General features: G+C 45.3%; 1 protein-coding gene across 3 annotated transcripts in view; it reads right to left on the reverse strand.

Moving 5' to 3' along the window:
• The window catches only part of MAPK8IP1 (mitogen-activated protein kinase 8 interacting protein 1), an 88,051-nt gene that overhangs the window by 13,912 nt on the left and 60,061 nt on the right, over window positions 1–14,078 (reverse strand). For 2 of the 3 annotated variants that reach the window (XM_075326321.1, XM_075326318.1), the window contains exons 4-8: window positions 11,700–11,781; window positions 8,930–9,757; window positions 7,006–7,075; window positions 4,631–4,803; window positions 2,771–2,877 (exon numbers count right to left, since the gene is read on the reverse strand). In XM_075326321.1, the coding sequence (XP_075182436.1) occupies window positions 2,771–2,877; window positions 4,631–4,803; window positions 7,006–7,075; window positions 8,930–9,757; window positions 11,700–11,781 (1,260 nt within the window). The remainder of the gene's footprint in view (window positions 1–2,770; window positions 2,878–4,630; window positions 4,804–7,005; window positions 7,076–8,929; window positions 9,758–11,699; window positions 11,782–14,078) is intronic. The other variant, XM_075326319.1, reaches the window with a different exon arrangement.

Raw genomic sequence — 14,078 nt, forward strand, 5'->3', positions numbered from 1 at the left:
TAGATAAGGTGATGGAGGCCGTGGGGATATTAGGTAAGATGAGACTCTATATTAACAGCTTATATGCTAACTCGGGAGCAAGGATCCACACCCCGGGCTTTCTGTCAGATGTGTTCCCCCTGATGAAAGGGACGAGACAGGGATGCCCGCTATCCCCCCTATTATTTAACCTGGCAATTGAACCCCTATCAAGAGTGCTGCAGGGCCATAGCAGTTTCAAAGGGATCAACATAAGGGGAACAGAAATGAAGTTAGCGCTTTTTGCTGATGACGTGATTCTATATATGGGGGACCCTGAGGCGGACTTGCCCCGGACACTTAGCATGATAGAAAAATTTGGCGCCTTTTCAGGTTTTAAATTAAACAAAAAGAAATGTGAACTGTTATTCCTACACGGGGACCAAGGGCCAACCAGGGGCATCTTAAATGAGGGGCATGTAAGTGGAATCCCAGTAGCACAAACATCAGTCAAGTACCTGGGAGTGCACATAGGGAGGACGGCGCAGGCAATTTATAAAATGAATTTTGGTCCACTGATCAGAAAAATCATAACTCAGCTGAAGGGCTGGAAGGGATTACCCCTGCCATTATTGGCAAGGTGCCATCTCATAAAAATGATGAGCTTCCCCAGGCTGCTGTACCCCTTTCAGACCATCCCGTTATTGTTAACATTAAAGGATGTCAGCAGACTCAATTCAGCGTATGCGGATTTTATCTGGAGGGGAAGGAAACCCAGGATAAAGCTGCGTACACTGATGAAGTCAGTGGAGGAGGGAGGGATAAATTTCCCGGATGTCAGAGGGTACAACATAGTGTGTATCATGAGACACGTGATTGATTGGCTGAGAGGCACGAGCAGACATTCAGATTATGGTACGGAACTTAAATATGTAGAACCATGGGATCTAACGTCTATTCTCCATTCCCCGCTGTCCAAGGTCGAAGGTCACATAAAAAACTCAGTTATACTCAGAGACACTATGTTGACCTGGAGATTGGTAAGACGGAAGCTTGGTCTTTCATGGAAGGTATCAAAATACCTGAATCCTTGGGCATCACCAGGCTTCCCCCAGGGGAGGGAGAATAAACTGTTCCTCAAATGGAAAGAGAGGGGTATTAAGAGAACGATAGATATTATGAATGTGGAAGAGAGAAGATGGATGACAGGTCGGGAAGTGCTCGATAAGTACAATCTGAACGGCTGCCACATTATCCAATACGTACAATTGAAGCATGGAATAATGAGAGAGCTTGGTGAGATTGGAAGGGAACTGAATAAAAGTATGATTGATGAGCTCATGGAGGACAATGTAACAAATTTAAATGTCTCTCGAATCTACCGAATATTTAGAGGTGTGCTGATATCCCGGGAAGATAGTCGGACACTCTTAGCATGGAAAAAACAAATGAAAGGTCAAGAAGTGGTGGAGGACATATTGAAAGGATGGGTCCAGATGCGAAAACAAGTCACCAATGAGAGCTGGAGAGACACTCAATTTAGGATACTGCTCAGGGCTGTTTGGGGTTTCAACATTCCGAGCAGAGAGACACGGTGCCCTAAATGCCACACAGAAAAAACAGACATGCTACATGGTTTGTGGGAGTGTAGGACGATAAAGAGGTTCTGGAACCAAGTCAGAACATTAGTCCAGACAACATGGAGAATTTCCTGTAAATCAGAGCTAATGGTGTGGATTTTCCACTTCTTTGAGGGTGGAGTCAGAGGGGGACTAAACAACCAGGACAAAAAGGCATTTGCAATCATACACGACGTAGCCATGATAGCCAAAAGATGCATTTTAAGGCACTGGATACAGGAGGAGGCCCCATCCACAGGGGAAGTCATTGGCGAGTTACACAATCTTCTGAGGATGGAGAGATTAGAAGCAGAAAGGGACAGAGACAATAAGACAACCAAGTTTTTCAGGAGATGGAAAACTTTCATCGAAATTTACTGCAAACAGGAAGAAATAAATCATCTAGTGACACCTTTCAGGCAAACGGAGTGGTACCTTCTGAATGACATACAGGATAGCTTGGGAAAACTGAGGATTGTTTAACGGGGAATAAGGTGAAGGTCAGGGGTAAGAGGATATGACACTTTCAAGACTCGACATCGACACCAGAAATTGCAAAGAATGACATTGGGGCTCGAGGGTTTGTTATGACATGTTATGTTTGGTTTCTCCTATCTTGATTTATTTTATATCAATGTAACCTGAAGATGGACTTGAGATAGAAAGGGGGATTTTACCCTCCTCTTTGACATATTCGGACAGTTCAAAGTTTGTCTTTTGCAAATCATACACTTTTTTGATGCGATATTGTATAAAAAATTTTGTAAAATCAATAAAAATGTTTGGAAAAAAAAAAAAAAAGAATATTAAGGTGGTTACCTACAAAAAAGTGAATTCTATGCTGCAGACTTGGTTAAGATTGGTCTGAGCCCTATCACTGACCCTCAGTATGGGACCCTTATGTCCCATGTTCTCTGCTGACCCCCAAGCCCGTGGCCAGGAGAGGATGGACACAGGCCACACATGCACATTGCCTGCCCATGAGTTACCCAAGTGTCTGCCTGTCTTATACCATTGGCCGCCTCATTCACCTCTGCCTGGTCGTGTTTTACTAGCCAGGAACAAAAATACGGATCAAAAGTCCCCGATTCAGGTCATCAGTGGGGTCCAAGCAGTGGGACCCGCACTGATCTAAAAGTGGTTAAGGGCTAACGGCTGGAATATCCTCCTTCACGACCATCGGACGTCCTCACCTTCTGCATGGCCGTGCAGAGGACATCGGTTCCTTTGTGATAAGGAACCTGCACGGACCCAAGAAACTTCACCCAAAACTGATCCAACCAATCGGAGGCCCGGGTTTCTGTGAATAGATACAATATACAGATTATTTTTAAGGCAGACCCATCACGTGCACCGATCACACCTCATACATAGGTTTGGGGACTCCATGGATAAATCCACTGAATGCAACTAAAGAGCCAAATACAAGATAGAAAATGAAGCAACTTTGCAATAAGTAGAAATGTCCGGTATCTCTACGGTAACGGACAACAAACCGGCGCTGCCTAATCTGATCGTTTCTTCCATCTTCCAAATCTTATGACTCCTCATAACTCCGCCCATATACTCCGTGATTGACAGCTCTCCCTGTTTACAAGCCCATTCCAGACCCTGTCGGTCACTCTATGCAGTTGGGTTTGGAGGACTCAGGTTTTCTTCATGGGTCCTAGTATCACAAACCGCTCTTTACACAAAAATATTGTTTAAAAACAATATATCCCCCCCTCGCCCCCGCGAGCTCAGCTTCTTCACTGCCAGCCTCTGATGCTCTTAGAGAGGAGTCCGATGACCGTATCAGTCCGAAGTGTCAGAGGCGCTTGTGGCGGCCACCAAAATATTCACCCCTTTGCTTTTTAACCCCTTTTAGAGAGTTCATATGCCATAAACGTGATACCTACACCCGATTCTCCACCTCCAAAGTGTCCAAATGATGGCGCCTCCGGGTGAAATGCCAGAGACAACTTTTAGTCTAGGTGAGGTTTTCGGAGGCGGTGGTGAAGCCCAGAAATGTGCCAACTCTTCCAGGAGGACGGAGAGTCGCCCCTTTTTCTCAGTGCCTCCCAAAGACCCCACGGATACAAATTTACGGCATCACTTCATAACGTACCCAAACTTTTTAATCCAGTGCAAAGTTAAAAATGTCCAAATCTGGACGTACCCCAGCGTTGGCTCACATGGGCGCTAAGTAAATAGGAGACCGGAGGGGTCATGATTTCTAATCCCATCACTACTCCTGGTGCATTTGGAGTGGGGGCGAATCACCCATGAAGAAAGGGTAAGGAATAGGGATGATCGAATACCTCAAATATTCGGCTTCGCGAATATTTGCTGAATAAATCGCCGCTATTCGACTATTCGCGAATATTCGATGTGCAATGTAAGTTTATGGGAAACCCGAATAACAACTATTCAGAACTATTCGGGCTTCCCATAGACTTACATTGCGCATCAAATATTCGCATAGCGGCAACCTATTTGTCGGATATTCGTGAAGAATAATATTTGAGGTATTCAATCATCCCTAGTAAGGGACCAACGTGGAACGGGGTGCACCAGTATAGAACCTCTTGGGGGTGACTTTTGTGGTCTGTATAATCTTCCATATATGACACAATAAGAATGAGTTTGTAGATCACCTTCTGATGTGACGGAGGAAGCATCGGTGCCAAATATATCAAGAAGAAACAATATAAATCCATTCATGAGATTAATAATAAACGTATGACCCCCGGGACCCCCCCCCCATCGGTCCAAGAAATGGGGACTCAGAAACCGCTATATCATTGGAGCAGTAGTGAGCACGTGCGACCATGGCTCTGGTCACACACCCGACTTTGGAGGGGTTTTAAGCAGATATTGTAGATTGGAGGTACATTTAGTATATGGGGTAATCCTTTTAGGGGTAACTATACGCAATAAGGGCCGTACAGGAGAGATTTATTAATACCGTGTGAGTCACCCGCTGCTGGAAACTGCATTGTAAATGTCCTGTGCAGCCGCATCCATACGGGCACCGGAGACCAGCACCGGGGGCGGGCGGGGGCTGCTCTTACCTGACAGCAGATCCGGATCCTTGGTCACCTGCACTGCATAGTAGGCTGGGAAGATCCCGCGCTCCCCGGTCCTCATGTTATAAGCCTCGTACCAGAAATCTTCAGCCTTAACCTCCACCAGCAGCGGGTCCTCCGCCTCCAGCTCCAGTTCACCGGGGTGCCGAGGCATGAATCTGCCATGGAGGGTGCAATTAATGGGATAATGGATGCAATTAAACACCAGACACTAACATTTAATTAGTGAAAGAGTCACTCAGAGCAATTCAGTATTGCAAATCTGTCCAAAGATCTATGAAGGCCTTGCCGCTGTAGGAATCCCTGGTGTGGAGCTATTAGGCCGGGACTAGATGGCGACTTCGCTCTCGTGGCCCCAGATTGCTATGTACCGCAGCACAGGTGAATAGGATCATATTGTGGCCTCTGGGGTGCAGCGGCCACGAAAACAAGAGGGTCGGACTTTTTGTAGCTTGTTTGCTGCAGTTGTATTACGTTGCGGTGTCACACAGTGACCGCGCGACCTGTGCTGTGCAACAGCAATTCTCAGATAAGTCGCGTCACCAAAAACATCTGTGCAACTTGCTTTCTTACTGCTGCGATTGAGCGGTAAAAAAGTTTAATCAAACAGGAAATAAGTCACATGCGAATTGCAACAGAAAATCCCACGTGTTTGTAAACACTGCAACACCGCAAAAAAAACGTTACATGCGATGTCACGATGCAACAGCACGCTACAAATGCCACTTGTGACTTCACGATGCAACACCACGCTACAAATGCCGCCGCGTGCGATGTCACAGCGTGCGACAAATACCGCAACGTGCGACATTGCGATACAACACTGCTCTACAAATGCAGCGTACGATGTCGCAATGTAACACCGCGCTACAAATGTCGCCGCGTGCGATGTCACAATGCAGTACCACACTACAAATGCCGACATATGCGATGTCACGATGCAGCACCACGCTACAAATGCCGACATATGCGATGTCACGATGCAGCACCACGCTACAAATGCCGACATATGCGATGTCACGATGCAGCACCACGCTACAAATGCCGACATATGCGATGTCACGATGCAGCACCACGCTACAAATGCCGACATATGCGATGTCACGATGCAGCACCACGCTACAAATGCCGACATATGCGATGTCACGATGCAGCACCACACTACAAATGCTGACATATGCGATGTCACGATGCAGCACCACGCTACAAATGCCGACATATGCGATGTCACGATGCAGCACCACACTACAAATGCCGACATATGCGATGTCACGATGCAGCACCACACTACAAATGCCGACATATGCGATGTCACGATGCAGCACCACGCTACAAATGCCGACATATGCGATGTCACGATGCAGCACCACGCTACAAATGCCGACATATGCGATGTCACGATGCAGCACCACACTACAAATGCCAACATATGCGATGTCACGATGCAGCACCACGCTACAAATGCTGACACGTGCAATGTCACGATGCAGCAACATGCTCCAAATGCCAACATATGCGATGTCACGATGCAGCACCATGCTACAAATGCCGACATATGCGATGTCACGATGCAGCACCGCACTACAAATGCCAACATATGCGATGTCACGATGCAGCACCATACTACAAATGCCGACACGTGCAATGTCACAATGCAGCACTGCACTACAAATGCCGACATATGCAATGTCACAATGCAGCACTGCACTACAAATGCCGACATATGCAATGTCACGATGCAGCACCGCACTACAAATGCCGACATATGCGATGTCACGATGCAGCACCGCACTACAAATGCCAACATATGCGATGTCATGATGCAGCACCATACTACAAATGCTGACACGTGCAATGTCACAATGCAGCACTGCACTACAAATGCCGACATATGCAATGTCACAATGCAGCACTGCACTACAAATGCCGACATATGCAATGTCACGGTGCAACACTGCACTACAAGTGCCGACATATGCGATGTCACGATGCAGCACCGCGCTACAAATGCCGACACGTGCGATGTCACGATGCAGCAACATGCTACAAATGCCGACACGTGCAATGTCACAATGCAGCACTGCACTACAAATGCCGACACGTGCAATGTCACGATGCAGCACTGCACTACAAATGCCGACACGTGCAATGTCACGATGCAGCACTGCACTACAAATGCCGACATATGCAATGTCACGATGCAGCACCACACTACAAATGCTGACACGTGCAATGTCACGATGCAGCACCGCGCTCCAAATGCCCCGCGTGCGATGTCACAATGCAGCACTGTGCTCCAAATGCCTCTGCATAGCCCTGGCCCAAAACTTGCAGCTGGAATAATTCATTAACGCAGTCACCTGAATACAGCTCGATGCGTCTGTTCTCGCTCTTCTCCATTTATCAGGCACGAAAACAAGCCGAAGGAATCTGCACACAAAAAGATTACACACTGAGGACCCCTGGAAAACAGAACACCCTTTATCCCACCCGCTAAATCCTTGAGATCCAAGCACAAACCTCCCAAAACGTGGAGCACAGAGACCCCGATTCTTCATCCTTTTGCACCTTTTTTGGCCCAAATTCACTATAACCTTTGCACCATTTTTACAAAGGTTTTTTCAGTCCTCGTCCTTTTATAGGTTTTATTTTCCGGATTTTTTCATTTAATTGACCATTTTAAACTTTTGTAAATATTGGAACATTTTCTTGTATTTTAAGCTTCCGCAGTTGGAGGCTTTTTGAAAGTGTCTGACATTTCACTCAAAAATGCGCAAATGAAGAAAAAAAAAGTTATTTTAAAATACTTAATAAATGATGAATTAGCTAAAAGTTTCCAGAATGAAAAATGCCAGCCACACTGTAGAGCAAAACTAAAAAATATGAAGACTGAAAAACACAAATTGTGTAAAAATGGTGCAAAAGACATAACGACAAGAGGAACGGTGCTCACCATGCCAGAACATCTTTGTTCTGATGGGTCGGGAGAGATTGAATCACACAGCGGATGAGTTGTGTCTGCGGACGCTTCTATGAGCCATAATATTAGCGCACATAAAAAAAATACCTAAAAATCAAACTTGTTTTTTAAAAAGTCCCAAAAAAAATGATGAATCGGGGCTAAGAGTTTAGTCTTCGGTTAGCATGGTGCCCACTGCGAGCCACAGCCGGCGAATTAATGATTATGAATCTTGCAAACCCACGTGAAAGGGAAACCATCATCAGGTAGGTTTGCTTTAAACTTTTGTCCCCTTCACTCGATATTTTATACACCGAGCTGCAGCCTGGCACATGCACATCACACCACTGGTTGTGTTTCATGTGAAATGCGCATGCGCCGGACTCAGCGCTAATAATATGAGACTAGACTAAATCATGGGCTACATTTTATCAGATGCCCGACTGCAGGGGTTCAGAGAAATGTCTTTACAGGGAGGGGGGCATCTGCTGGCGGCCATTTAAATGGGGAAATGTGAGGACAAATTCCCTGTCCGCTATCCAGATGTGTGTTTCAGTAAATACCTGTATTCTCCATCAGATATACATTCTGGAGCACCTTTTCTAACAACTTGGCGAGGTGCTGTTCCTCTGTTGTTCCCCCTGGAAATGCATGATTAAACTGACAACGGGATGTTCACATTCCTCTAGTCAAAGTGGCTGTTGTGAGTGCACATTGGACAATGTGTGTAAGGCAATGCCCTGACTAGTAACACCCTGTTATCAATTCATTTATAAGTGTCCAGGAGGAATAATAGAGGGTCAAAATGATTATCCAGGTTTTCTTAATTATATATGTATATATATATATATATATATATATATATATGTATATATATATATATTTTTTTATATATATATATATATATATATATATATATATATATATATATATATATATATATATATATATATATATATATATATATATATATTTATATATATATAGAAATATAAATAACTATATATATACAGTATCTATATATATACATATATATATATATATACACATACATACACACACAGTATATATATATATTATATATATATGGTATAATTTATTTTTTTTTATTACAAGAACTGCAATTATTTATATAATCAGTTGTGTGCGGTGCGGTAACACACATCTAGCGGTGACGGTGGAGAGCACATGTATGTATCATATGTGCAAAACCAGCACATTGAATAAGCCAGATTTAGGGAATCTTTTTGCACCACGTATGTACTTGACATGACAGGACGACACAAACATGACATATATTAGTAGATTAGAACGAATTATCTCACTCGTGAACTCACTCGTACAGCGCGACCGTCCGTTCATGAAGACGTTGAGGAACTTTTTGGAATAAGAGACATCCCCGTCTGGAGAAGAGGTGTCCGATAAGCACATGGACCTCCGGACTCGGCTTCCCTCCATCCCAGCCGCCCCCACCTGCTCCTCTTCATCCTCTTCGTACTCCTCACCGATGGCGGACTCGTATGGTGAGGATACGCAGTTGTCGTACACGGTGCCGCTGTCGCTGTCGTCGCTGTACCCAGCGTAACACTGCCGCAGACTGACCAACTGCAGCTGCACATTATCGTCAACTACTAACGTGTACTTGACGGAGTCATATGATAAGCCGCTGGTGTCCGAGCTGACCGATGACCTCTGAAGTCCACGAGGACCACCCACCCGTCCAGGACACCCAAGATACCCCACCCCATCTTCCCCTTCCTCTTCTTCCTCCTCCTCGCTGATAGAGAACTGCTGTCTGCTCCCGTTGTTAGGACGGACATTAATGTCTGCGTCTGAGCTGACTGACATGCGGCATGGTCCGGCCTGGGATACAAATGGTCTCTCTGGTTCTGGTGGGTCGGAGGACCTCTGCACAGGTGTAAGGAATATCTCTTCTGTAGGCTCCAGTCTTACATCTGTCTGGTAACGGATGCGGTCTCTGTGAGGGTCCAAGCGTGATCTAGCAGAGGAACGTCCAGAGGGATCGTTGGCACTCTGGGTGGTATTATTACGTCTGCAGGGGGTATCGGTGGAGGTTCCACGGTCCTGAGTCACGGCTGGTGGGTTTCCTTCATCGCTCAGACATACGTGCTCATTGGATGGGGTTGTCTCTCCTGTATGACCAGATAACACGTATACATAATTATAAGGGTGTTGTAAAACTTTGAAGATCCTACGTCATGAGCGAGATCAGCAGTAGATCCCATAATGAGACCCCAGGACACCTCCAGCCTGGAGCATTCGCCATATTCCCTGATACGTTCAGACTGGATCTCATTGTTTACCGGGGTGCCGACTATGGCTGACATTGGAAACACTGAATTAAAAGACAAAAAAGCACCCTCTTTCACTCCTTTATTAACCCCAAAAGCACCTCTGCAGGTCCGACGTAATGCACACGAGGTCCCACGACACTTCCACCACTGCTACATCTGAAGCTCACAGCGAACGCCATAGAATATGACAGCCCGCTGTGAGCTCCACGAAGCATCTGAAGTGAGCCGCGTGTTCAGCGGTGACGTCACTCAGGTTAGCCACAGCTGGAGTCCTCCACCTGTGACAACAAATCACCCAAGTGACGTCACCGCTGATCGCATGGCTCACTTCAGTTACTGTGTGGAGTTCACAGTGGGCAGTCATGTTCTATGGTGCTTGCTGTAAGCTTCCGATGTAGCAGTGGTGGAAGCATCATGGGACCTCATGTGGATTACGTCAGACCTGCAGGGGTGCTTTTGAGTTAATAAAGTGGTGAAAGAGGGCTTTTTTTCTTTTATTTCAAATTAAGGATTTTTTGGGTGTTTTTGTTTATTTACATTCACTTACAGATTAGTGATGGGGGTGGGGTCTCATAGACGCCTGCCATCACTAATCTGGGACTTAGTGGCAGCCGTGAGTTGCCATTAACTCCTTCTTACCCTGACTGCCACCGAACCAGGGCAACTGAAAGAGCCAGGTCCAGCGCCAGAAATGGCACATCTAATTTATGCGCCTCTTCTGGGGCGGCTATGGGCTGCTATTGTTAGGCTGGAGAGGGCCAAATAACCATGGCCCTTCCCACCCTAATAATATCAGCCCCCAGTTGTCTGCTGTACCTTGGCTGGTTTTAGAAAAAATGGGGGGGACCCCACATCATTTTTTTTTACCAAAAAATAATTTTAAAAAACAGCTGGAAAAGCTAGCTATCGATCTATTTATGGAGATATTCTGTTATTTCTTTCTATTCTATTTGTTCTTTATTATCTATTCTATGTCCTTTCTGTCTGTCTATTCTCTCTATCAATCTATCAATCGATTTGACTTTTTACCTCCAACTTCTATTTCTCACTAAATTTTTACTTTTTACCTCAGAATTCTGCCTTTCTCTTAAAATGTTGACAATTTTTCACAATTTTTACCTCAGAATTTTTTTAAAATGTCTTTTATATTGGAATTTTCCATTTTCTTCCAGAATTCAGATTTTTTTTCCTCTCAGAATTCTGATATTTCTCTCAAAATTTTGAATTTATTTTTTTTTACAGCAGAATTTTGACTTTTTACCTTCAAATTCTCTCAGAATGTTTGCGTTTTACCTCGGAACTTTGAATTTCTACCACAGAATGTAGATTATTTTTCCCTCAGAATTCTGCTTTTCTCTTAAATTTTTGACACTTTTTCTCAGCATTTTTTCTTTTTACCTCAGAATTTTCACGTTTCTCCCTGAATTTTGCCTTTTTAGCTCCAAATTCTATCTCAATTTTATATTTTTTTTCCTTTCAGAATTGTAACTTACATCCGACCTCGGATTTAACCCCTCGGAATATTTGATTTTTTATCTCGGGATTCTGTCTTATCGAAATCTTGCATCTTCTAACTTCTTATCCCCAAAATTCCTTCATTTATCCCAAACGTCTCCCCTCCAGGCCTCTTTCGTCCTAGAATACGATCCTTTTTCCCCAGACTATGGGATTGGGTATAAGACTATTGCGTATTCCATTTTCAGGGTCAGGTAGTAACATCAGGTCCCCCTCATACTAGACATTTCCCATTATTGAACCCCACTTTGTGTACCCCGCTTACCCGTCTTGAGCGGGGAGGACGAGCGCGACACTCGGTCTTGCCAGCTGTATTTTTTTGCCAGGGAATTGTTATTTAAAGTGTCCTGTAAAAAGTCCAACATTTTTAGCGCCAAAAAATAGAAAGTGGGAAAGTGTTAATACTGAGGACATAGTTTAGATTTCCCTGATAAGACACATCACAGAATTTATTACTTTCACATATATTATTGATGTATGGAATAAAAATGAAATTGGCGGTTACCCTTTAAGTTCCAATACACCAGAATCCATAGGGTTTTCCGGACTATCAGACATTCTCACGCACTGAAATCCTACTCGATTCTCATCCCACGGTCCCGCCATGACAGATGGGACTTTTTACTATGGTAATTGGGTGAATAACCCCCTTCTACCGTCCCCATGATGAAGCCCTGTTAAAGGGTCATAAGATTGAAAGTCTAAGCCCTTACTATTGCTCACTGTTATCAGCCAGGCCACATTCACACACCTATGTCTGACGGATTACTGCAGTGACCGGCTCTATAGACTTCAGTCAGTAATTATGAGGAGCAGGTGCACGGGTGACATGGGTGGTCACTGCGGGGCTTTCCGGGTGACATGTCCGGTGACGTGAGTGGTGGGGGGAGACGGTGTCAGGCGGTGGGATCTCGAATGACTCAATACAGCCCAGAGCTGCTGTTTTCAAGTTACTGTAACCATGGTAACGGACACTAATGGGGCCGAGCGAGAAAGAGGAGAATGACGGCGAGAAGAGGAGTAGAGAGGAGGAAACTGACTGCAAGTCACAGGCCGGCATGGGGGGGCGAGGGTGGTAAGCCATTAGCCTGTCCTCATCCCATTAGCCGCCTCTGAAAGGATTACACATCTTCTATTAGCAGAGATTACTCAGCGCCGCCATCACAGGATATCCCGACATTCTGACAAGAGGGACGTCATCATCCATTACCGGCTGTAAATGTACAGTATCACTAGTAATGCCTACTAATGGGCACCGACAGGGCCGGCACGCAGGGTCAGAGGCAGTCGTAGGTGACATTGAGCCCGGTGTGCCCTATAGACAAAGCCTATGTCATCACACATGGTACCGGAATGATTCATTGAGGCACCAAACCCTACAACAGCCAAATAATACTGCCACGTAGTTGGCTAAATATCACCGCTAACTCTATAACTGGGAACATCAACTGCCACACATCTATGGGCACCAAGAGTGGAGTCAGGGTTTGAAAGCTGGGGTCCCATGGACAGGGCAACTGAACATGCCCTATTGCACACCCCAAAGACCACCCCTGCCCAGTATTGTTGCACCAAGTACCATCATACGTGGCCCACATTTTGGCACGGTCTTTCCTGGAAGCCATGGCACCTTTTTCAGATCACACCCGTTCCATGCCTCTTCAGCCCCCCATTTACACCTCTTCCAAGACCCCTCCAATGAACAAACCGACTGGAAACACTTAATACTTATTTTACGGGAGGTTTCAGGAGCTTTGCGATTTGTTCAGTGGGGCCGGGTGGTCTCCCCACTTGCCAGGAGCCCCCCTGGCTTTTCCATGAGTGTTGGCATGTACCAATCACATTATTTACCCTGCATACGCTCTTACTGCTGTTTGGCTATAGGGGCAACCAGAGCTGGTTTTAGCAGTCATAGTGGTGATAAAGGGGTCCCCAAACCGTCACCACCACAAGTAACATTGTATAGCAGTATTATTTGGATATTGCTACGCACCACTATTCGTTGCGTTTGCATACATCATATGTTGGATCCTGTGCAATGGTATTATTTGAGCACTATATGGGGGTATTATGTGGCACTGTACAGAATACTATTTTTGCACTATATCAAAGGTTTAATTTAGTAGTCACTGTATGAGAATGTATGACCACTAATGATGAGCGTGCACAAGTGCTCGTTACTGGAGTCGAATATGTTGTACGCTCAGACGGGCTGAACTCGAGTAACGAGTATAATGGAAATCAATGATCGGGCAGTTCGGCTCTCCACCACATACAGCCAGCCATAAACACTGCATTTACCGGACAGGGTCGGCTGGTTTTTGTGCTATACTTTGCTGACATTGGCTCATGACCTAAAACATGACCATGAACAGACACAGTGCACACAGAAGGCCCATTATAACTCTATTACCCTTGTTACACCCTTAAAGGGATTGTCCCATCAATAAAGTCCACAGGATGGATGATAAAATGTGGTCGCTGGGGGAAGGAGGGGTCTGACTACTGAGATTTTGGGGCCCCTGAATGATTAGACAGGAGCGGTAGTGAGCGTGTGCGACCACCACTGCTATAGACCGTGAATGTAGCGTTAGTGACAGTGTGTGACCACCACTCCTGTAGACGAAGAATGGAGTGGTAGTGA

This window comes from Anomaloglossus baeobatrachus, chromosome 10 (assembly GCF_048569485.1).
Source record: "Anomaloglossus baeobatrachus isolate aAnoBae1 chromosome 10, aAnoBae1.hap1, whole genome shotgun sequence".
Classification (NCBI taxonomy): Eukaryota; Metazoa; Chordata; class Amphibia; order Anura; family Aromobatidae; genus Anomaloglossus; species Anomaloglossus baeobatrachus.